This window comes from Macrosteles quadrilineatus, unplaced genomic scaffold (assembly GCF_028750875.1).
Source record: "Macrosteles quadrilineatus isolate MER2022 unplaced genomic scaffold, UCM_ALF_1.0 Scaffold_41__1_contigs__length_1036756, whole genome shotgun sequence".
In the NCBI taxonomy this organism is placed as follows: domain Eukaryota; kingdom Metazoa; phylum Arthropoda; class Insecta; order Hemiptera; family Cicadellidae; genus Macrosteles; species Macrosteles quadrilineatus.
Window position 1 is genome coordinate 351,693 of NW_026542634.1, and position 23,558 is coordinate 375,250.

Genomic DNA, 23,558 nt, shown 5'->3' on the forward strand with positions numbered 1-23,558 from the left:
AACGTCTCAAGCCTTTTGGAACAATATGATCAAGTTATTCCTCAGCTACCAGCACTAAAAAATCTCTCAAAAGTGGAAAATTGGCAGTTAACACCATAGTACCTTTCGTATAGTACCTTTGGAAAATATTATATGAAAGATAGGTTCAGCTAAAAGTGGTGTAAGTCATGTAGGGGGTTTTGTTTGCTCAAGATATAGCCTAGTCGAAATTGCAAATCATCTTCCTCTAGGACTTTCCGAAACAGGCATAATAGTATTGATATGTTATAGTAACAGGGTAGAGAATATTAATAAACATTCCACATCTGCAAATGACATATGTATATGAAAGATTGGTTCAGTTAAAAGTGGTGCAAGCCATGTAGGTGGTTTTGTTTGATCAAGATAAAGCCTAGTCGAAATTGCAAATCATCTTCCTCTAGGACTTTCCGAAGCAGGCATAATAGTATTGATATGTTATAGTAACTGGGTAGAGAATATTAATAAACATTCCACATCTGCAAATGCATGTTTAGTAATTAAAATATTTAACACTGTTAAGACAATTGACGATTATGCACTGTCTCACTTCTTAGGTCGTGTAAGCATTTGATTTATGTTTAGACCTGTTTTACGAATGCTTTGGTTTTCACAATACACCTTTATTTGTCAATATCATACAGCTATTCACTGAAACATATATGTTTTTGTAAGTCAGAATATTCAATACTAAAACCAGAATTACTGTATACACAAATCAGGTCAAACGTTAAAATACATTTTTTATAGTAACCAAAACAAAATGCATTTTTCTCAATGAAATTCATTTAGGCTCCATGGCAAGAAATAGTTTATTGATCAATACGAAGCAACTGTTTCATGAAGAATTGTCTGTAGCTTCATTTAAATGGTTTCAACTAACAGCTGTAGCAATGTTATTATTATTTATTGCCTTCTCTGCACAAATGTAAACAATCTGCACAAATGTAAACAAAATAAATGTTGAATATTTAAGGTTTTCAGAATTTTTCACCGAAACAAATATTATACTTAAACATAATATTAAAGGTACCAAATAGAAACTCTCCTTGTTATTTTGGTGGTGGAACCACACTGATCGGTAAAAGAATCACAGAGAAATTGGTGAACATACATAGAAAAAAAAAAAACATCGCCACAGACAAATTGAGAACCTCCTCCTTTTGTTGGTAGTGGGGAAGTCGGTTAAAAAAAAGATTCTGCTATCTCACATAAATGCTTTTAAGTTCCAACGATTCTAATTAATACGTTGGAAAGTCTTTCTGTGACGTTAAAGTAGGGTATGTTTACATGTACAGCAGGTGCAAATGCACCTGTTATTGTTTACATTCCTTGAACCCTGGCCTTTACCTTACAGTCGATAGCACTAATCAAACGTTTAACTCCAATTGACAGAAATTAAAATAATTACAAATACGATATCGCACTCTTGATCACCCATTGGACCATCACACATCCTTCATCGCTTATCAAATTCAACGGGGCGTCAACACTACTATAACTACTACTACTACTACTACTACTACTACTACTACTACTACTACTACTACTACTACTACTTTGTTTACATCCATCTTTATCGTTCGTCTGTACAACTCTGACACAATATCAGATTCAATTAGTATGACGGCAACTTTATAATTGGTAACTATAAACCATTTATAAGGTATTAAATGGTATGAATTCGATCTCAATTCATAGATTGTAATTGATATGCATGCCATTTATCCACTTTAAAAATAGGGTTTTCAGTAAATCCTAGAAACAATCCAATATTTAAAGTATTGTCAAGTCTAATGTTTCTAAACACTTTTTTCACTGTTTAAAGTGTTATTATTGGCAACAAAGCCAAATGTAACGGATGGATTAGTTTTTTTAGAGGTTAGCGGCCTCTTTTAACCTTGCATTTGCCCGTCCACATAGACTACAGATATGTGAAGCAAGAAGTGAGCCGGTACAGTACGAAGGTGAACTGTACTGATGTTTGCGGCAGTAACCAGGATCCGAACCCACGACATCGCTGCCTTGGGCCCGAAATCCGTGACGCTACCAACTGAGCCACCGGCTCACCATTTTATTTTATTTTATTGAGTTTGCTTATTGCTTATTTGCTTATTTGTATTTTTTTTCAATACGTGTTGATATCACTGATCTCGTAGGATATTTGAATGTCTTTTCCTATATGTTAAATGCTATTGACGCCTTCCTCTACGCTCGGTATTGAGTTGTATATCATTTAATCTAAAAGGCTCTTCTCCCATTTATTCACTGATGGTAAGACCATTGGACGGAACAGTGCGCAATTTACATTAGATGAGTAATACAAATCATCTTCTTTTATCAATCAAATCCAAACAAATGGCCACCGTTCACAGAGTTAAGTTTTTATTTAGCATAATTAATGAGTTACATCTGACAAATACAGTATGAAGTTCAGTATTGAATTACTGTTGTAACTCAATGGGTGTTTTAAGTTAATTAAACTATCGAAGTACTTAAAATAAAAACTTATTTATAACAACACAGTAACGATTTATTCTTGATGGTAGACTATATCTCAAAATCACTTATAAAGTAGGATAACATTAAAATTAACAGGGTGTTTTATTACATCCAAACTACTCGATAGTTTTTCTATTAGTCATTCGATAATTTCTGATTAGTTGATTTGGTTACAAATACTACCAGATCCGGTATAAGGTTTCAAATAAAGCATCTCTCCACTTTTGGTTTTCATCCTACAAATGTTTTTGGGAGTTTGTGCTTTTTAATTTTTAAAGATTTCCCCTTTCCTTAACCAAATTTTGATTTGGTTTTTAGTATTTTAGTAGCAACTCAGGTAGCAGCTCTTACACCGATACTTGAATACGAAGATTTGACTCTTTCCCGGCTAATATCTGAACGAAGTTGTCACCTGCTGATCTAATGTTCCTATCATTCGATCTAGAGTATGCAAAATAGTGGTTTTTCTTGTAGCATGCAATTTTATCCCTGAGTGCCTCTTGCTAACACCACCAAATTCGGTACAGGTACACAGTTCTGATAACCAAATATGAGAGCCTCTACTGATTAAATGCCTATTACGCGATTTTAAATAGTGCCAAGAACGTTGCCTATTGGCTATAATACTCCACCACCATGAGCCATCACCTAGTACTTGCGTCGGGTAACAAAATAATTTGTAAATAGTTTGTAATTTAATTTAAGTAAAATGTTATCCCCAAGCTCTAATTATTTCTTTAGGGCATTATGGGGATTAAATTAAATTTAGGTAAGTATAATTAAGTTAGAATCATTTAATATAAGACCAATTTAGCCGATAAAATAATGGTTAAGTCCATCTATACGTCCAATCAATAATCCAAGCTGACAAAGAATCTTAATGGGTATTTCAAATATGCGTACCAATACCACTTTATACGTAATACAAGTGTCAATATAGGTGGATATGTTGACGTAGAATTGATAACTCATCATTGAATATGATACTTGCTTCATATCCAAAGTAAGAGCCAGGGTTACCACCTGTAGAGCTTAACTCGCAGAGAGCAATCAGAGCAGTTTTACAAGCTGTTAAACTTTATGGCGAAGCTCGCTTTAATTGTGTTACAGCTGTAATACCTGTTCTCCACTTCTTCTCTTCATTACCCAATGCAAACTACAGTGAGATCCCTGAAAATTATATTTTCCAAATGTTTAAGACTATTCTTATAAATATTTTGTAGAATTGTTTTAGTTTCCCGCTCAAAATCAATGTATTGGTTTTTCAAACCGATGGCCAAAAGGTCTTTATGAGAAACAAAAAACAAAAAAATTAAATTAACTATTAGATTAAAAGTCATGAGCGCCAAACAAATACTGGGCGATTTAGCTTTCATGATTAGATATTGATATTTTCATCGTTGCTTTTTACCTCTTATTTCTTGTTCTGTAGTTTGTAGCTGGAGTTTAACTAACATTCTTGTAATGATTCTTTTATATTCCAAAATGTTATTAAAATTTAATTTACGGGACAGTAGGTATTCAAAGGCTAAATGACTGTCTCAGTTCTTAAAGGTAATCCAAAAAGGATTCCAATGAACACTTTTGTTTGAGGAGACGAGTAAAAAAAATCATTGTTATTAAATTGACTCGTATGTATTAAGAAGCAAGTCAGGTTTGCCCCATTTTACAACTAAAAATCGTAATTCAAAATCGTTAATTTTTCAGCTATTTCCCCTTTGATCTTTTTGAACTTGGTGTCGTTTGATAGGGAATTATAAGTGCTAAATAAAAGTGTACATGCCATAAAAAAATACAAAATGGCGGATACCTGGTTAACGAAGCGATTTTGGAAAAAATGTTATTCATGATTTTTTCTTTATTTTGACCCAAGGAACCTAAATTATGTGTCCACCTCTTTTGAACACCCTGTACATATCTTAAATCATTAAGATATTGTTTTGACTATTTATTTCCAAAATATCTTTTATATGATAAAACCAATGTTGTGACTTTATTTGGCTAAAGAGTGAGTTGCTTTCATTAATTAAGTGATATGTCAGACTAGGAATAAGGTCAACAACTAGCAAGATGTTTCAAACTCACTTCCAAGTCTTGTAGGTCAAGTGTTTTGTTAATGTTAATTATTACATATAATAAGCGGCAAAGTTATTTTAAGCGCGTTATGGTAACATCACAATTCCTCAACTGTACGAACAATAATTGACATTATGATTGGCGCTGTCTATAAACTCTGTAAAATGTATATGGGAGGAATAAAACTGGGCGAAAGGTACAATTTAGACTGTATTCATGGACTCAAAGCCACCTAAGTTTAGACTAAGTTGTTAATACCACTTTATTCAATTATAAGTTCAAGTCTTAGGCAGGTAACGCATACAATATGCTCTTGGCTCAATAGGCGCTAATGAAATATACTAAGATGCAAATGTAGGAACCTAATAAAGTACCGAATTAATAAACTATAGGGTGTTTAATTGTCATTAAAACCAAAACTTTATCTTTTAAAATTTAACGACCTTAAGTATGGTTAATGTACATGAACCAAATACCCTGCTGTAGCAACCCTGTAGACTTGTGAATTTCCTTAATAATGCCATATTCATTAACTATTCTTATAATATTAGGTTTAACTAGCACGTAGGTTTGCTGCTACAGGGGAGTTGATTAAGTGTGCTTCCTGTTAACATGTTAATAGCTATGTATGAAATAAATTAATTTGCCAAATTTAATAAAAATATATCCATAAACATGTAAACTACGATAATTTACTTATTCTGCGTAAGAATAACATGATACTTTTTAAAATAGGGATTTAAAACAAATTCTGTAACTATTAATTGAACAAGAACTCTTTAATATACAAAATATTTATTTTAAATGGCTTTAAATTGTTATAACCTACACAATTACACAGCTAAATACACTCTTATTAGTTTAATTGGTCGAATATTTTAAAGATCCATGATAATTTATATTTTCTATCAATTTTTCTAGACATTGTAAAATTTTATGTTTTGCGCGCAAAGAATGGGAAACCCGCCGTGTTATCTCATAAATCCCTCATACAAACACCATCATCATTGTCTGATCATTCAGGTTCGTGAACTCATTCAAATAAACGTAGGTTTACTCGTTAGTACCAGATTTCGTCAGAATCAAATCATGTTTACTCGATTTATCGTGCTAACGTGGACACACACACAAACAAACCCAGGTACATATATATTTATGAATTTGGAAGGATTTCTTTCCTCTAGGGCCATAAAAACAAGAGTATATACCCGTCGCGCGTATAGGTCTTACAATAACACCTACGGAAATAGCTTATTCCCTGTATGGGAAATTTGCTAAAACAACTGATGACAGTAAATAATTAGCCGAATTAAATATTACTTGCCAACCAAACCTGTATGCAGTTGCACTCCTCTATTTATCATTGATTAAATATCGCAGTCTTCGGAGACTTGTAATTTGTAAATCATATCAGATAATTACTCCAGTTAAGGATTACAACTGTTATAAGGATCTACCACAGTTGTTATAAACGTAGTAACCAGGTTAAAAAAATTAAAAAAACCAGCTTGCATTGTTGACATCTTGGAACACTACTACACAAAACTTGACAGTCTGCCATAGATAAGGTAAAATGAAGTACACAAACATGTTTTATAAGGCGATTAAACGTGTCTCAATAATTAAGTGATATGATTTACATAGCGTTGATATGTTACCCGTTTTAAATCTTAAAATGTGTTTTAGTTAGCTTAGTCACTTAGTCTATTTGTCCAGTTTGTGGCATTATATCCTTGTTGAAGCATACAGAGTAACTAGAGAAAGCTTAGAACATGGAAAATAAAACATTAAACATCGATATACAAAAAAATGAGTTTTTTCAGTCACAAAATACATATCGAGATTTTAAATAAATGTTCAAAGTTCTTTAAACTCAAAACTCTATTGTAGTATGTATTAGTAAGTATTGAAATAAGTAATTGGTTCGTTCGTTAGAGCATTTACCCACATAGAAAATTTATATTAAAAATATATAAAAAAAAATATATTTAAAATATAAAGCTATATATTTGCTAATATATATTGTCAATATATTTTAAATATGCAAATTATGGGACCGAGTAATATATTTAGTTATATTTCATTTGTGGTATTTATATATAAATTATATATTTCAAATGTGTTCTTATAATATATTTTAAATATGGAAAAGGGCTAGTATATTAAAAATATATTTAATATAATGTATTTAAAATATATAAATAATATAAAGCTATTTAAACAGTGTTTGTAAGTCGCAAAAGCGACGCATAACACCACGGTGGTGTGTTATGAGTCGCTTTTACGACGCTTAACATTCGGAGGGTTAAACAAAACCAGGCCTATAATTTAGGACTACTTAGACAGTTCTTTTATGGACAAATGTTATGCTTTTAATTGAGATAAGCTTTATCCAAATGTATTATCGTAGTATTTTAGGTTTACTAATTACACAGATTTGCTTCATTCGGGATGTAGGCCGGCCTGATATCGTTACTATAGTAGTAAAAATTCAGACTCGCGCACATATTTACAAAATAGGCTAGAATGCTGTTTGTAAAAATAGATTGAATAACGTACATTTTTATTGGTAAATGTACCGTATATATTCTAATTTATAAACAGTTAATCCACTTACCGTAAAATCGTGCAACTAGGCCGTATCCAAATTACTAACACTCATGTTTTGAGGTTAGGTTCAAATTAGCACTCATTTTTATTGCCTAGCCTAATAATTACACATATTTAAACACTAGACAATTTCACTTATACTCTTTCTTGTTTATTCAGCAAACTTTCTACAGATACGCATATTAGGCATATTGCCTTAAGCTAGAATCGTGCAACTAGGCCGTAACCTAAATGACTAACACTCATTTTTTGAGGTTAGGTCCAAATTAGCACTAATTTTTGTGGCCTGGCCTAATAATCATACACACATTTAAACACAAGACACTTTCGTGCATACTCTCTCTTATTTCTTCAGCAAAAATCCTGTAGATACGCATATATCTGTTAAGTCCACAACATATAACCTACGGACGCAGTCCTACACCCACCTATCGCCGGCACAACACTGCTCAACTGAACATAATTAAATCAATATGGCCGCATATATAAGTAGAATATATTTATAATATAAGTCTATTTTGTATTAGAAATGTAAATATTAAAATATATTTTTAATATATTGAACAAATACATTTAAAATATAAATGTAAAACGTTGAATAATCTTAAACTATATTTAAAATATATTTAAATATTATATGAAATATATTTACAAAGATATATTATAAATATAACATACAATATACACTTTAAATATATTTTAATAAATATATTCAAAATGTATTGTGAGAAATACATTAATTTATAATATACTTATATTCGATGTATATTTAAAATACATTCTAATATATGTTCTAAAGTATAAAATTTATACATAATGCCAACTATTTTCTTTATATATTTATATTATATTAGGAATATAGAATGGAATTATATATTTGTACAACTATATATATTAACTATATTTTGAGAAATTTTTATATATTGAAATATATTCTTAATATATTTTCATGAATAATTCTTTTATGTGGGTATATCCGGTACCGATGGATCTTTGTTCATTTGTTTGACTATCCTGGATATTTAAACTTCACAACTTAACCCTAACGATTCGTTTTAATTATTATGTTAACAATAACTCATTCTGAACAATCCTAAATCACGGGGTGGTTCAATATTACCTGGAGAAATTGTAAGCGTAAATATTTTATCACAACTCAAGTAGATTGTGGATGAAATCGAGGTACAATCAATATCAAGATAGACAGGCCCTGCTCCCACAACATACCTTAATCTGTCAGCCTTCCGCCACCTCCTTTCCCGACCTACCCCCATCCACTATTCAACTTCATAACGACCTCAGTGAAAAATGTGCTTCTCTATTTTTACAGTAGTTCTTAAACTTTGGTGTTTTGTATTTCTTACTATCCGACAGCTTTTTGTGTCGCCAATTTAATGTTTACTGTTTTTTTTTTTTACAGTCTAAGGTATATTTAGTTTTTGTCAGTTAGTCCAAAAAAGCGAAAAAATCTAGATCTGAGGACGGGTTCAGTTAGTACTATTACCTATTTTAGTTTCATTATTTTCATAGCTGTAATAGCAGGTTGCTGATTCTCGCCCATCTGTCATTTCATAATTCATTGTTTTAGAAGAAACATTCCCATTTATATACAGTATTGTAGTTTATAGTTTAGGATATATTGTTAATTATAATTATTAATTATAATTATAATTCGTTAGTACGGTTTAGCAAACAATACTTTAAAATGACAACAACAACTTAAAAATATACAATGAATCTTTATTTAAAGCAAGATTGAAAATTGTTTAAATGCATATCGTTTGTATTTCTTTAGTTTTTTAAAACACATAAATAGTCATGATATCATCGTTTGTCGCAGTGAAATTACATGTTTGATGTTTATTCTCACTGTCTTTATCAATTATGTAGATAGCGATCTTTTAAAAGCAACCATGTTCACATGAAATTTAACAGACACAAATATTTCTCCTTAGCAGACTTGCCCTTTAGTTTGTTCATTGTCAACAGCTTCGTAAATAACTATGATCTTTGTAGTCTTACGGTGAAGTATTAATATCAAGTTGTAGTCACTATAACGTGTTTGGATCACGTTTTAAAAGATTATACAGGGTATATATAAAGTCCCGCACGGGCTTAATATTTTCTAAACGACAACAGATAAATCAATAAGATTTGGTACATCAACACCACACGTACAAATCTACTTTTTCAAGGAACTATGAATTTTCTGTCATATCATGGGGACGTCCTGCAAGGAGTCAGAAGGAAATCTTAAATAGAAGCATGGGTTGACATGCACATCAAATTAAAGGTATTTACTAGCAAAATATAATGCCGCAAATTTGAACTCAAACAGACAACCGAGCCAAGAATGACAGTTGTTCAAAGATTCATTTAATTTGCATTGCTATTATACGCTTACTCCTCAGGGGGCACAGCCCTAGGAATCGGAAGAAAATTTTAACGTAAGCATAGGTCGATATGCACATCAAATTAAAGGTCTTCACTAGTAGATTACAATGCCGTAAATTCAAGCTCAAAAGACGCCTGAGTAAAAAATGGCAGTCGTTCAAAGATTCAAAATGGCAGATTCAAGAAATCTTTGAACGGCTGCCATTTTGCGCAGGATTAACCTTTTGAAGTGCGGTTTGCGGCATTGTATTCTACTAAAAAAGACCTTTTATTTGATGTGAATATTGACCTTTGCTTCCGTTTAAGATTTTCTTCCGACTCCTTGTGGGACGTCCCCATGATATGACAGAAAATTCATATTTCCTTGAAAAAGTGGATTTTTAGGTGTGGTGTTGATGTACCAAATCTTATTGATTTATCTGTTGTCGTTTAGAAAATATTATGTCCGTGCGGGACTTTATATACACCCTGTATAAGAATAAGTAATAGACTCAAATTTATAAGATTTAAAATGTTTACTTTTTAAACGCTTTGATAATGTTGTGTTAGAATGATTTTAATATCAAAAGATATATAAGATTTCTATAACAACATGTTTAGCTGGAATTACGAGGGCAAAAGTTAAATAATAAATCTATCTATTAAATAATGAAGTAACAGTCAAATAATGTACACTTTTATTATTTCAAAACCGTGTACGTATAGAATTATACACTTTTCAAAATAATGTATTGTATTATACAATTATAACCTTCCAATCGCTTTTAAAAAACTGTATTAGTATTTGAGAATGTATTTTTATAAAAGATTACTATGCTATATACAGTACAATTGCTTCATACGCAACGCATACAACAGAAATTTGCTACGTATTATAAAATAAAGCTGTGTAGTTTTTACTTTCACCCTCTATACATAGTATATGGCGAAAGTATTATTTTCCTCAAAATTTTACAAATTGAGTGTAAATTTTCCTTTCGGGTCTCCGTCAACCCAAAAAAGTGGTTTTCTAAGTTAAATAAATTACGCAATCCTATGTACAAGTATGTTTTGTGCTGATAATGGTGTTTTATGTTTGGTTTTATCTTTAGGTGTTTTTGGAGGGATGTGTACAGAGCTACAAAATATACCTGTGGTCTTTATTTGATGAAATTTGGTATGTAGGTACTTTTCTATGGTATCTCCAGGAGCTTTTTTAGTTATTTGGAGATTTTTATTTGAATGGCGATTGTCTTTTAAAACCCATCAAATATGCCTAACGTTAAAATCAGATTTTAACAAAACGACTCAATTTAGTTAGTCATAGTATTGTCCTTTTAACTCTAAACAAAATGGGAAGGCTCCCCCATGGGACAGTTGTTCTCACTGTTTGCACTTAATAAGGGTTGTTGACACGCTAATAGGAAAAAGTATTATTGTATTATGTCAGATTGCTGATACCGATTATTTTATCTTAAAATGACAAGAAATGCTGCGATAACTCAATGAACTGGTTGCAATTTTATACAGGAATATAGTTATTAAAGTCAATTTGTTAAAATACGTCCTACCCTGCCTGCCGCGTTAGTTAAAGTAAACAAAATAAAACTGAAAAATTACATGTGACATGTTACCAGTGTAAGGTTTGTGCGATTAGTGATATTTTTTTTTTATTTTCTAAGTGCCTCCTATTCAAATTCACATTATTCAAAATTTCAAAATTATTAATGTTTCTAGTGATATTGATGATTGCATTTGTGGATTCACCATTTTGTTTGAATGTAAAAATCTGTCTGAACGTCAACAAGATTTTCTGAGAAGATTTTTAAAGAAATCGAGAGTGAAGAGAATACATGACGTATTCATCAGAATAAAATGTTACCAGGGTGGTTGAGACGGTATTAGGTTTGAGATGGGATTCGGAGCGCATTGAGATGGAGGTTTCGTCTTCATCCGCTTGAGAAAGCAATAATTTGATTCATTTTTTTTTTAAGTTAGTAGAGACGGAGGTTGGAAATTTCAAAATTTACATCAGTATTTAATACAGCGGCTTAACGTTTTTTCTGGGTTTTAACACACTATATAAGCATACTTTAAATATATCTAAATAATTTCTTAAGACGAGAAGCGAAGCTTTTTGATATAGGCTTAGGAAAGGAATAAACGACAGAGCGAGACATAAAATGTCTTCGATCTTACACCTAATTTTGTCTTTGTGACAGTTTAAAACAAGAATATTAAGTGAAATATATTTTAAGCAAATGTTTACCTACAGTTTTTATCAATCAGTCTATATTAAATTCTCACACAACTATGACAGTTCAGGTGTTTGGTAATTACTGCTTACGAATTCAACATTAGAGGAAAGTTTCACTAATTCCACATATAAACAAGATTGGAGTATTTTTATAATGCTCCAGACTGTTGTTTTGACATTTGCTCTTTTCAATATGTGCAAAAGTGATAATATTATATTAGGTTTTAAACAAACAACTCTTTATAATGGCGAATTAGATTAAAAATTAATAATCATTTTGTTATAAAGTTATTTCAAACAAAAATAAACAAGTATATTTTAACCAAGCCCTTTCACTGTTGCGCGTAAATCTTTTTTAATACAGTACAATTCGCTTCAATGTTATCATATTTGCACAGATTGCAAGGTTAGAATCAACTATTCTCAGTGATTATTAGTGTTGTTATTGACTGTTTATAACCTAACTAAATATGTATGGGTATTTTTGTAAAATGATAAACATTTCTAATCAAGGTTCCCTAATATGCTGTGTATCATACAACACGGATATTGCTATTATGCACGTAGAGCACTTGGCATAGTGATAATCCAAATTTGTTTATGTATTCCCCATGTAAACCCAGGACGTATCTTGCAAGCTTAACAGTTAGTGTTGTGGGTTTCTAATCATGGAAATATCTGTATTTACTTCTGAGTAAGGCTTTGAGTTTCCAAAAATCATTTTAATAATTTATTTAAATATTCATTTGTAACAAATATTGCATTTTGTTTACGAATATCGCCAATAAGTAGCACTAATTTAGTTTTAAAATATGTTTACATTTCACTTAACATTTTTTTATACCCTTCGATCGAATTAAATAATCAAATGCATGAACCATTAAAAAATATTTTAAGCACTGAATCTGCTTGGTCTTTTCAAAAAGCTATGCGGCTCCCTTTTGTAGTGTATCTCTTTATCAAATATAGTTGAATTGTGTTTGTTATTATCCTATTGTCCATTTTTTTCTCTTTCAGGTACTTTGGCCTAAGCAATCCTTTTAAGAGAACTGAAAGTCATTTAAGAGCCGGATTCATGTAGGTAGACAGCACTGTCGTATGTTACAATGAAAATATATTTGCCTGGGAGGATGTAAAACATTTCAAAGCAAAAATCAATTTAATGATATTTTATTATTGCGGTCACCTCTAGCTTTCTAATATGACTATGACGTAACGGTGATTTTCTATATATTGATCACCACATATACCATTAGTCAACAGTAGAAAAAATTATGTTGAAGGTAGTCGAATAAAAAAATAGATAAATAATAAAAGTTGACGATAAAACAAACAGGATTCGTCAATGTACTGATAAAACTTTAAAAGCCAGGAAACTTGAGCAAATCTGTTCTTATAAATATGAAAAAGATAGGGTAAGTAATTCATAAATCTGAGCTTGAATTAGGTATTTACGTTAAGTTCCTCCTATATGGGTTGAGCTATTGATTAAATTTACATATTTCATATTAATTATTTACAAGAAAAAAATGCTGTTTTTTACACCTCTTTATTATAACATTGAAATACGCTAACAGTTTGCTCAAGAGGACATTATATAAAATGAAAATCTTCGTCTGATGACTATGATATAATGACTAGCCAGTAAAGCTAGAAAAATATGGTTTTATGAAATGTTTTACAAAGAGATTGTATCAAACGGCAGACAAATACTGTTTACAAAGTATACATTTAGTACGGAATGTTTAAATACCATAAATACAATTGATTTAATCACTAAACGGAAACTAATCCCCTCTTCCCCATAAAATATCATCTTACTGATGGTTATAAATGAAGAGATGTGACGATCTTACCTTCGGTCTGTAGGTGTTCTCCTCAGAGGAGCTCTTGTGCCTGATCCTCAGCCGCTGCGGTACCCAGATGTTGAGGTAGAGACAGTCCTCACTGATGTTAGTATTCGGGTTCCACATCTCCTCACCCTCGAACCCGGGGAAGTACTCGTACCTCTCCTGATAGCATGAGTTGGACAAGGAGGTGGCGTCGTAGACTCCGTGCCACGGGTCCACGGGAACAGGTCTGCGAAACCTCAACGGCCCGATAGGAGGTTTGGCGAACGGTATACCGGTGAAGATGTGTACTTCTCGGCCGAGGACGGTTTTACTGAGTCCGCGGACCAATCCGCTCGTCGTCTCTACGATAAGCGGGTCTCCGTGCTTGGTCGTACCTCCACTGGGGGTGCTGGCTGAGCCGGTCGCGTCCGCAAACTGGGCGTGCGTGTTGTGCGAGCGGTCGTGCGACTTGTAGGCGTGTGCGTGGCCATGTTTGTGCTCGTTGAGGAAGCCGTGGTTGTGATCGTTGCTATGAAGTGTTCGCGGGGTGCTCGGTTGGGGCTGCGTCGCGACGGCTACTAACAGCGATAAAGACAACGTTGATAGCCTCATCCTAGCCATGTCACGCTATCAGCTACTTGATGTCGGGTGCCCTCGTGTCTCCGAACCTGCAGACAACCATACAAGGTGTTGAACAATACACAAGAGATTACAAATACAATATACAACAATATGCAAGAGTCGTACCACAGACATAACAGATGTAACTAGAGATAGCTAACACTTAACTGATTGTGATAAAGTACTCGGGCAAATGGTACAATTTACGCTAGGATTTTTTTAGATAAATGGTGGAGGATAACCTACCATTCCACCACCATACCACCTTCCTATACTATGTCCTAGAAAATTTTGGACAGGACCACAAATGGATCAGCAAAAAGTCTACCTTCAACGTAATAGTACTGTATATAAGCTGTCATTACTAGAGCGTAAAGTGACTCTCTTCGACCCGAACTCAAGTTCCACTTTAAAATTAGCAAGGGTTGAAAATGTACTTTTTGCCAGTGTGACGAAATAGATTTTTCGCCATATTGGAACATTATTTAAAAAACTTAGATCCGAAAACATTATTTATGTAAAGACAATCCCTCAAAACAACTTCCATCTTGATTTCAATTTTGTTAATATATTACAAATAGGCAGGTGTTTTGTAAGTGATTCAATCGTTTTGTTTACGAGTATTATGGTTGTGTATTGTGTAAAGCCGGGTTTTCCTAGGTGCGGAAGTGGAGTCGGAACAGAGATGACGGATGGATGAGATCATATGATGGTTCGCTTCTAGGAAAAACGAGGAAAGCGGATTCCGCACTCCGCTTCTGCACCTAAAAAAAACAACTTAAATGTATATTATCCTATTGAATATGTCGAACTATTGACAAGAATGCAACAATGAGCTGAACTGATGAATTCAATCGATATACAAGGTGGAACAAAGTTAGTGTTGAAACTTTTATGTGTTAAACTACTAAGTATAAGTGTAAAACATCGATATGATGGGCATGACTCCCCCATGTGACATTTACAGTGCTTAGTTTCCAGTGGTTCAATCATAATAGTGCTGTGTGGTTGGCTACACTGTCATTCTCTTTAGTAGAAAAATAAAACGTTCATATTTATATGCAACTCTACATGGATGAAGCCTTCCTTTTTGACCTATTAGCGAGTTTCCCTATAGGGAAGTAGCTATTACCATAGGTCTCATGGTAAGACTTGAGCCCGGGACCGATTTACTTTTTCTTTAGATGTCCCCAGAGACCAAAAACACTATTCGTTCAAATTTATATACAGAGTTAGTAAAAAGTCTGGAGACCCCCTGTTAGTTTTTTAACGGCCCATACTAGAAAAACTAAACTCAGCACACTTTTATGGCATGTTATGAAGTACTTTTTGGGCATAACCGCCACTAAGAAGATAACAATATTAGTACAGAGTCATTGAGATAAAGCATCTTTATGAGCCCTTATTGTGCATTGGAAGTTTGAATCGGTGATTTTTGAAAAAAATTCAATAACCTTTACGTTAGTTTTTCTATGCCACGCTAGACTGTAGAAAGTGTCAAATATTATTAAAAACGTCTTCAACTAATAACCTTTAAAATTATGTATAAAAACCTACTGTTTCTTTGACTTTTTATTCTTAAATTTGACAGTTTTTTCGTGAAAACACGCAACGGCTAATATTAATTGTATTTGTGTATGTATAGCACAATAACTCGAGCAAGAATTATCAAATTTGACGGAACTTGGAATAAACGTGAAAACCTACATTTATTTAAACGAGCTAGTGAACCAGCATGATCAGACTATGGGAACGGGGTTTTGTGGGGTAAAGATTGGGGTTTCTCATCTTTCACCCTAAAAGCATAAAACATTGTAATTTATTTCCAAACAATTTCGTAGAGCTTCAAAAAACAAATATTTTAATACTCTGAAGCCTTGTTATGCGCCTAATGGTTAGGGGAAAAATTAAAAAAAAAAACTGACGATTAAAATTCCTATGTTATTCTTTGTTTTAGTTTGCTTGTTTATTAACATGTTTTAAACAAATTTGGAAAAATTTATTTATTTAATTATTTATTTAATACTAAACTATTGACAATCACTTAAATACTAATTATCTTTCCTGTAGCATCAAAGCTATGAACTCATTAAACTAATGTTATTTAAAAAGGGAATAACCATGGTATTATTAAGGAGATATTTGAGTGAAAACCCAATTAGGCAAATGGAGATTCGCTTAGTCTGTAGGGTTGCTGTGGCGAGGGTTAAAAGCTCCCTTCATCTTCTATGAGTTAAATTTTCTCTAATTTACACTGATAAGTTACATAGTTAATCTTTGCGATGTCTGTAGAAGTGCATTAAAGTCTTGGAGGACTTGGACTGTACAACTACATATTATATTCCTTATCCTAACGATATTGACATAGTTTTAGTGCAACAATGGGTTCCCTAGAATAACAGCTAATTGAAGTATCTCTTTTGTTTCGGTCATTGTTGTGTCAGCCTATTGTTCATCTGCCAATTTTAACCACATCGTTGCCCTGTGATAATATTCCTCAATAAAATATATTCATGTTCGGAGTTTTTTGTATCTTGAACGTTAAAATAGCATCACAGTTAATTAAAACAAACTGTAGCTAAAAGCTATTTTAATATTTGCCCCAAAAGTTTCATCTTACGATCAGTTTGTTTGTAATGGGTAATTGGTTTTGGATGGCACTTAGAAATTTAAAGTGTAAATAAACACACCCACTACAGTAAATCTGCAGACTAAGCGAATTTCCTTTTGCCTGATTTAATTTTCACTTAAATTTATTTAAATAACATTAAGTTTAACGAGTACCTAGGTTTGCTGCTACAGGGAGGGCAATAATGTGTGTAAATGTTAATAGCTTAAATAAATTTTACGAGTTCGATCAAAATAAATCCATAATCAAGGATACGGGGGTTTATGAGGGGTTTTATGGCGTAAAAATCTGTATTTGTATTTTTTTTACCCTAGAAGATAAAATTTTGTAATTTCTTTCTCAAAAATTTTGTAGAGCTAAAAAATAATGATTTGGCATATGGAAGCATTGTTGTATGCCTGACGGTTACGGAAAAAATTCCTAAAAAGTGTACATTAAAATTTCAATTTTATTCTTAGGGTGGAAAAAGGAAATTGTTGTAGTTTGCTTGTTTAAAGATATATTTTAATTAAATTTTGCAAATTTGTTTATTTTATCCTAGGCTGTCAACATTTCAATAAAGACAACACACCTTATTATCTTCCACATAGCAGCAGCAAACCTTATTACCCATTCAAACTAATGTTTTTATATATATATATTGTAAGAAAGGGGATTAACCCCGTACCCACGGTGCTCATCTATGCAGACACTCTGTTCACATTACACTTAGTCGACCAGTTGGTGTGAACAGAGTTGAACAGTAGCATGAGCATCGATTTACAAATTCCTTTCCCAGCTGATGTGAGCTAGGCGATGACCGGTAGGGCTGACTTCCAAGAAACATCGTTAACCTATAAGCCACACACCCTATCGGTAATCAGCCAATGAGAAGGGCTAATGAAGAAGAAGGAGGGGTCAGGAGTCTCGGAGCTGGAGGACCTGGAGAGGACAATCGAGGAGATCACCACGGGCAACGGGACCAAGAAGATCAGGAGTTTCGGAGTGCGTGTATCGGTGCGTGTGCTTCTGGGACGATAAACAGTATGTAAAAAGAATTAAATATATAAGTAAAGTTTTGCAAAACAAACAAGTCATGTAATTTGTCAGTAACTATAATTCTTTTATATTTTCGTTTGATTTTCTTTTCTTGTAATTTAACGTTGTAAATTAATTTATCTTATTATTGTTGGTTTTTGCCTTTTCAAAGTTTTCTTTTGCTGTTGTAACACTTTGAAATTTTTGTTGTTTTTCTAAATTTAATTTTTTGTTCATTACACGTTGAGTAACACCCTTAAGCAGTCTTATGTCTCATTAACCTAACACCTCTTCACTAAGCTAAGCGAGTGTATCATTTTAGGAAAATTAAACTTAAAGTGAGGCATGGGACTAGCAATATATATAGGGAATAAATTGATGTGAACATTGTATGGAAATATTTCAGTGGAAACCAACTAGGAAAATGGGAATTTGCTTAGTCTGCAGGTTTTCTGTGACGGGGGTATTTAAAGATGCATTTACTTAGTTTGCAAACATATCGTTTAATTAAGATGTAAACAACACGTTTTACAAATTCAATGTATTCTGTGGATTGTATTCTATCTTGCTAGAAACTTGTTGCTCACAGTTTTGGCTTTAAGAGACTGACGCTCTCACATAAATTTCAGCTGGAACTGAACACGCCAGCTCCTCATAACTCTTCTTCAGTCTTCCCAACTGTTCAATAATTTGATTTCTATATTTTATAGGAATTATTCTGTCTTATATACATTGCTGGGAAATGTCATAACCTATCTTTTTCTAATGTTGGAAGCCTTTATTCACAATATGTGTAAAAATTCTACATTGTGTAAGTCCCGTTTCTTGCTAGTTTTCTTCTAGATATAGAAATAGATTCTTTGAACGTATACTCAAAATAAGGGTTTAAAACGTAAACATTACTCTCTAATAATAGCAATTGGTTTTATAACCAATAGGGATTATGGTGCTGGTGCTACTAGTCGTGTTATTGCCCAAAAATGGGTGAAGAATGAGTATAGAATGAGTAAGATGCCTTGTGTAGCTTTGTCACTGTTTCTTCCACCAGGATCGTTTGTTGAATGCTAAACAACCAAGGACAGCTAAACGTCAATTTAAAATCATTAAAAAGCTTCTAAATCTTCTCGGGATCGAATCGGCGAATAGTTGTTACACTTCTACCAATTACAAACAGATACCCCAAATGAACTATCGCATACGTTTCAAAGTTTTAAGGTTCGTTACTAATTATTTTGAAGTTAATATTAATATTCATTTTTTTTTTTTTTTTTTTTGTAAGCCAAACGGTGCCGTAAGTAACCTCAGGACAAAGTAAATACAAAATAACGAAGACGTGTTTCAGGAGTTATGACAAGTCATCGGAAAATCTGTTCATTATCATGTAAATGCAATATCAATTAAAAATTAAGAGAACCTTTTGTATTTCACATTAATTGTTACATACTAAAAAGGTAATAAATAAATATAATTGTAATAAAACAATATAATTGTAATTAATATTAAAATGATTTAATATTGCATTGTCATCCATTTGTGAGCTATGTTTCAAGTTTCAAGTCTCTAGCTCATCGGGAAGTTGGTTTAAAATCGATTGCAAAATTTGTACCGAACAGACAAGAAAGTGAGCTAATAAAAACGTTTTAAAATGATTAAAGCACGACTCATACATGAAAGCTGGTTTATTAATATTTTGAGTATAATTCCCGCAATTAAAGAAAGGCGCATTTGACACTAAATGATGACAAAATATTTAGCTATAATGACAATAATTTATGAGGGTAAAATATCGAAACCAAAAGGTGAAAGTAGGACCTCATGGGTATTTAGTAATTAAGACTACTGAAAGATTGGGAGAAAGCTTGTGTTGACTGATGTTAAACAAAACCTTGCAAACATATTTGACATATTCGTAAATCTTCATATAACATTTTTATATTGACATGAATTTACAACTCGTAATGTCAATTATGTAAAAATCTGTCTTTACTATAATATTTATTGTAAAATATAAGGAGTTTTCCATACAAACAAGGTTTTAATTTTTTTAGTGCAAATTAGTTTTTAACGTTGATAGAGGAGGCAAGATAATAAAAAATAGGCACACCTACTTGGCAAGTATTTTTACACCCCTTAAAATATTAAATAAACGTAGGTATATAACATTGTTTGAAGTTAAATTTCAATCTTGTATTTAATTTTTTTGTACTCTTATATTCCATTACATTCCTTAAAAGCCTAAACAATCACTGCACTTTTCCCTAGTCGATGGTTTCTAAGAAAGAGTAAGTAGCTTCAAAAAATAAATGCAGATATTGAATTCGTTCTATAAAGATAACCATTTTATAAATACTTAAAATTCTGTTACATTGACACCTCTTTTATAAATTAAATAGCGGTATATGTATATTTAGTTGGCATCCTATTGCATAGTGCTAGGGTCTGTGCATGAAGCCTATCAATCAAAACCAGAGTCGAGCCGATACAATAAGAGAATGAACAAACCCGGCAAATGTATATTACGACACTAGGAGTGGGGGAGGCTGTGCTTTGGTTATATAACTTATTTCGAGTTGAGTTGGGTTTTTCCTTTTTTTACAAAAGTGCAAAACGTTCAGAACACTTTTTTTCAAAATAGTATACAGTAGAAATCAACATCAAATTTGTATTTATGTTTCAAGGGTGTTTTTTAATAATGAACCATACCATATTGTTATTGTTGTATCATACATCGGAATAGTTATATTGCTATTTTACTTTCATACATTGTAATTGTCCCCTGTTAATATCTCCTTTTGACTTTGGTATCAAATTTACGATTGATTTTACTATAAGCCTGCTGTTCTCGTTGTTAGGATCTAACTCATACAGTAGAATATTTTTTCCATTAAAATCCTTAGTTAAACAAATGCATATGCAGAATTTTAATAAATTTAAACGAAAATACCGACACTTTCGTTTAACAATAGACAAATATTGTTTTCTAAACACAGATATGTGATATGTAGATATGTGAGTGAAAGCAAATTTTAATTTCTATTATTTTCATTTTAAAATTTTCTTTTTTTATTATAATTATTGGCAAATTTTGTACAACTTTAATAGCGTATTCAATGTGGATTTACTAAGAACTTAGGCCTACTGCCAACGCTATTGGCTAGGGGTTCTGAAAACCTCTTTATATTTGTATCTTGGATAACATCTTTGAAACACTGTTGATCACAACTTTTCTATAACGTCTGTTATCATTTTTTATGGTGAGTGAATCTTGAAATCATGAGTTTATCGTTCTTAACAATTAAAGAAACAATATTATAAAACATCAAAAACTAAAAATAGCATTTCTAAGCAAGAAAATAGTAAATGTTTTAGGCGCTGAACCACTGAGCATGGATCGGTACACGTCAATAACGACGTTAAAACATTTCCCATTTAAAGTTCCTAAATCGGTGCGTGAATTGTCGGAGAGCTCGACACATTCAGATTACCTGTGTAAAAGTTAAAATTAATCAAACCTACTTAAGAATGTATACGTTTATAACCGCCACTCATTGAACGTAGTTGAAATCCTTTATCAATTACTAAATTGTTAACCAAACGATAGTTTGTCGTGAAGAAATTACAAGGTGGTAAAGTAGATAAACCATAAGCCGACCATAATCTACGGAGGCCTTTAATTAAATCTCTGGACTCAGTTTCGTAATTTTCCAACATTTTTCTTAAGCTTTTCATATGATAGCACTCAAATTTAGTCATTTATTGACACGAGTGGTATCTTTCAGATTTATTCAGTTTTATAAACAAATGTTTTGCTGTGTCCATAGCCGTAAATAAAGTAACATTAATTTGAATCGAGTCAAATTAAATTAATTTGAATCACAATATGTGAAGTAAAGTTGCAACTAACTCTTCTATACGATTAAAACTAGAAATCTACAGTAGTATTAAAATGAGGAAAGGTAAGAACCCATTTTATTGATTAAAAATACACACAATAAAAGTTTTTACAATGAACTGAAAACAAAACTATTATCTTACAAAGTTGTATATAATCTACATTATCTACTAATCCGATGATGGTATCGTTGCGAATTTTTATTTTTATGGAAAAAGTCGTACAAAATGTCATTCTGATTTAAAAGTAAGTAGTTTGCGGCCAATATTTAAGAGTGACAAATTAATCTTTTAGAAGGAGAAGTAGTAGTATCGCTGTGTGTAAATTGAAGTTAGTGATAGTGTTCGCATCGGAGTAATAGTCTGCGAACGGCAATCAACATAAAAGCCTCTTTATAGATTCAGAGCTACGCTCGGCGTGGCCTAGGTAGCAAGTCTCCAACTTTCCATTTACAGAGGAGCTCTAAAATATCAACTGTAGTAAAACTTTATTATCCTGTTGCTTCTAGGGTTGGAGAGTTATGAACTTACAAACTATCGTATGACAACGTTGGGAAGAGAAGTGGTTTCGATTCTCCCAGTCACATGAAATGACGTTGAACGTAGTGTTACGAGTTCTAGCGTGCATGCGTGTTGAGCATTTACCAATACAATTTGTCTCCAGTTGAACGTAGTGTTACGAGTTTTAGCGTGCAAGCGTGTTGAGCATTTCCCAATACAATTTTTCTCCAGTTGAACGTAGTGTTACAAGTCTTAGTGTGTAAGCGTGTTGAGCATTTACCTATACAATTTGTCTCCAGTTGAACGTAGTGTTACGAGTTTTAGCGTGTAAGCGTGTTGAGCATTTACCAATGCAAGTTGTCTCCAGTTGAACGTAGTGTTACAAGTCTTAGCGTGTAAGCGTGTTGAGCATTTCCCAATACAATTTGTCTCCAGTTGAACGTAGTGTTACAAGTCTTAGTGTGTAAGCGTGTTGAGCATTTACCTATACAATTTGTCTCCAGTTGAACGTAGTGTTACGAGTTCTAGCGTGCAAGCGTGTTGAGCATTTACCAATACAATTTGTCTCCAGTTGAACGTAGTGTTACGAGTTTAAGCGTGTAAGCGTGTTGAGCATTTACCAATGCATGTTGTCTCCAGTTGAACGTAGTGTTACAAGTCTTAGCGTGTAAGCGTGTTGAGCATTTCCCAATACAATTTGTCTCCAGTTGAACGTAGTGTTACAAGTCTTAGTGTGTAAGCGTGTTGAGCATTTACCTATACAATTTGTCTCCAGTTGAACGTAGTGTTACGAGTTCTAGCGTGCAAGCGTGTTGAGCATTTACCTATACAATTTGTCTCCAGTTGAACGTAGTGTTACGAGTTTTAGCGTGTAAGCGTGTTGAGCATTTACCAATACAATTTGTCTCCAGTTGAACGTAGTGTTACGAGTTTTAGCGTGTAAGCGTGTTGAGCATTTACCAATACAATTTGTCTCCAGTTGAACGTAGTGTTACAAGTCTTAGTGTGTAAACGTGTTGAGCATCTACCAATACAAGTTGTCTCTAGTTGAACGTAGTGTTACGAGTTTAAGCGTGTAAGCGTGTTGAGCATTTACCAATGCATGTTGTCTCCAGTTGAACGTAGTGTTACAAGTCTTAGCGTGTAAGCGTGTTGAGCATTTCCCAATGCAATTTGTCTCCAGTTGAACGTAGTGTTACAAGTCTTAGTGTGTAAGCGTGTTGAGCATTTA

At 32.7% G+C, this 23,558-nt stretch overlaps 1 protein-coding gene across 1 annotated transcript in view; it reads right to left on the minus strand.

Moving 5' to 3' along the window:
- LOC129005901 (acetylcholinesterase-like) overlaps window positions 1-23,558 on the minus strand; it is a 145,377-nt gene that overhangs the window by 103,607 nt on the left and 18,212 nt on the right. Inside the window, exon 2 of the mRNA XM_054434944.1 lies at window positions 13,693-14,336. Within this exon, the coding sequence (XP_054290919.1) occupies window positions 13,693-14,289 (597 nt within the window). The 5' untranslated portion in view covers window positions 14,290-14,336. The remainder of the gene's footprint in view (window positions 1-13,692; window positions 14,337-23,558) is intronic.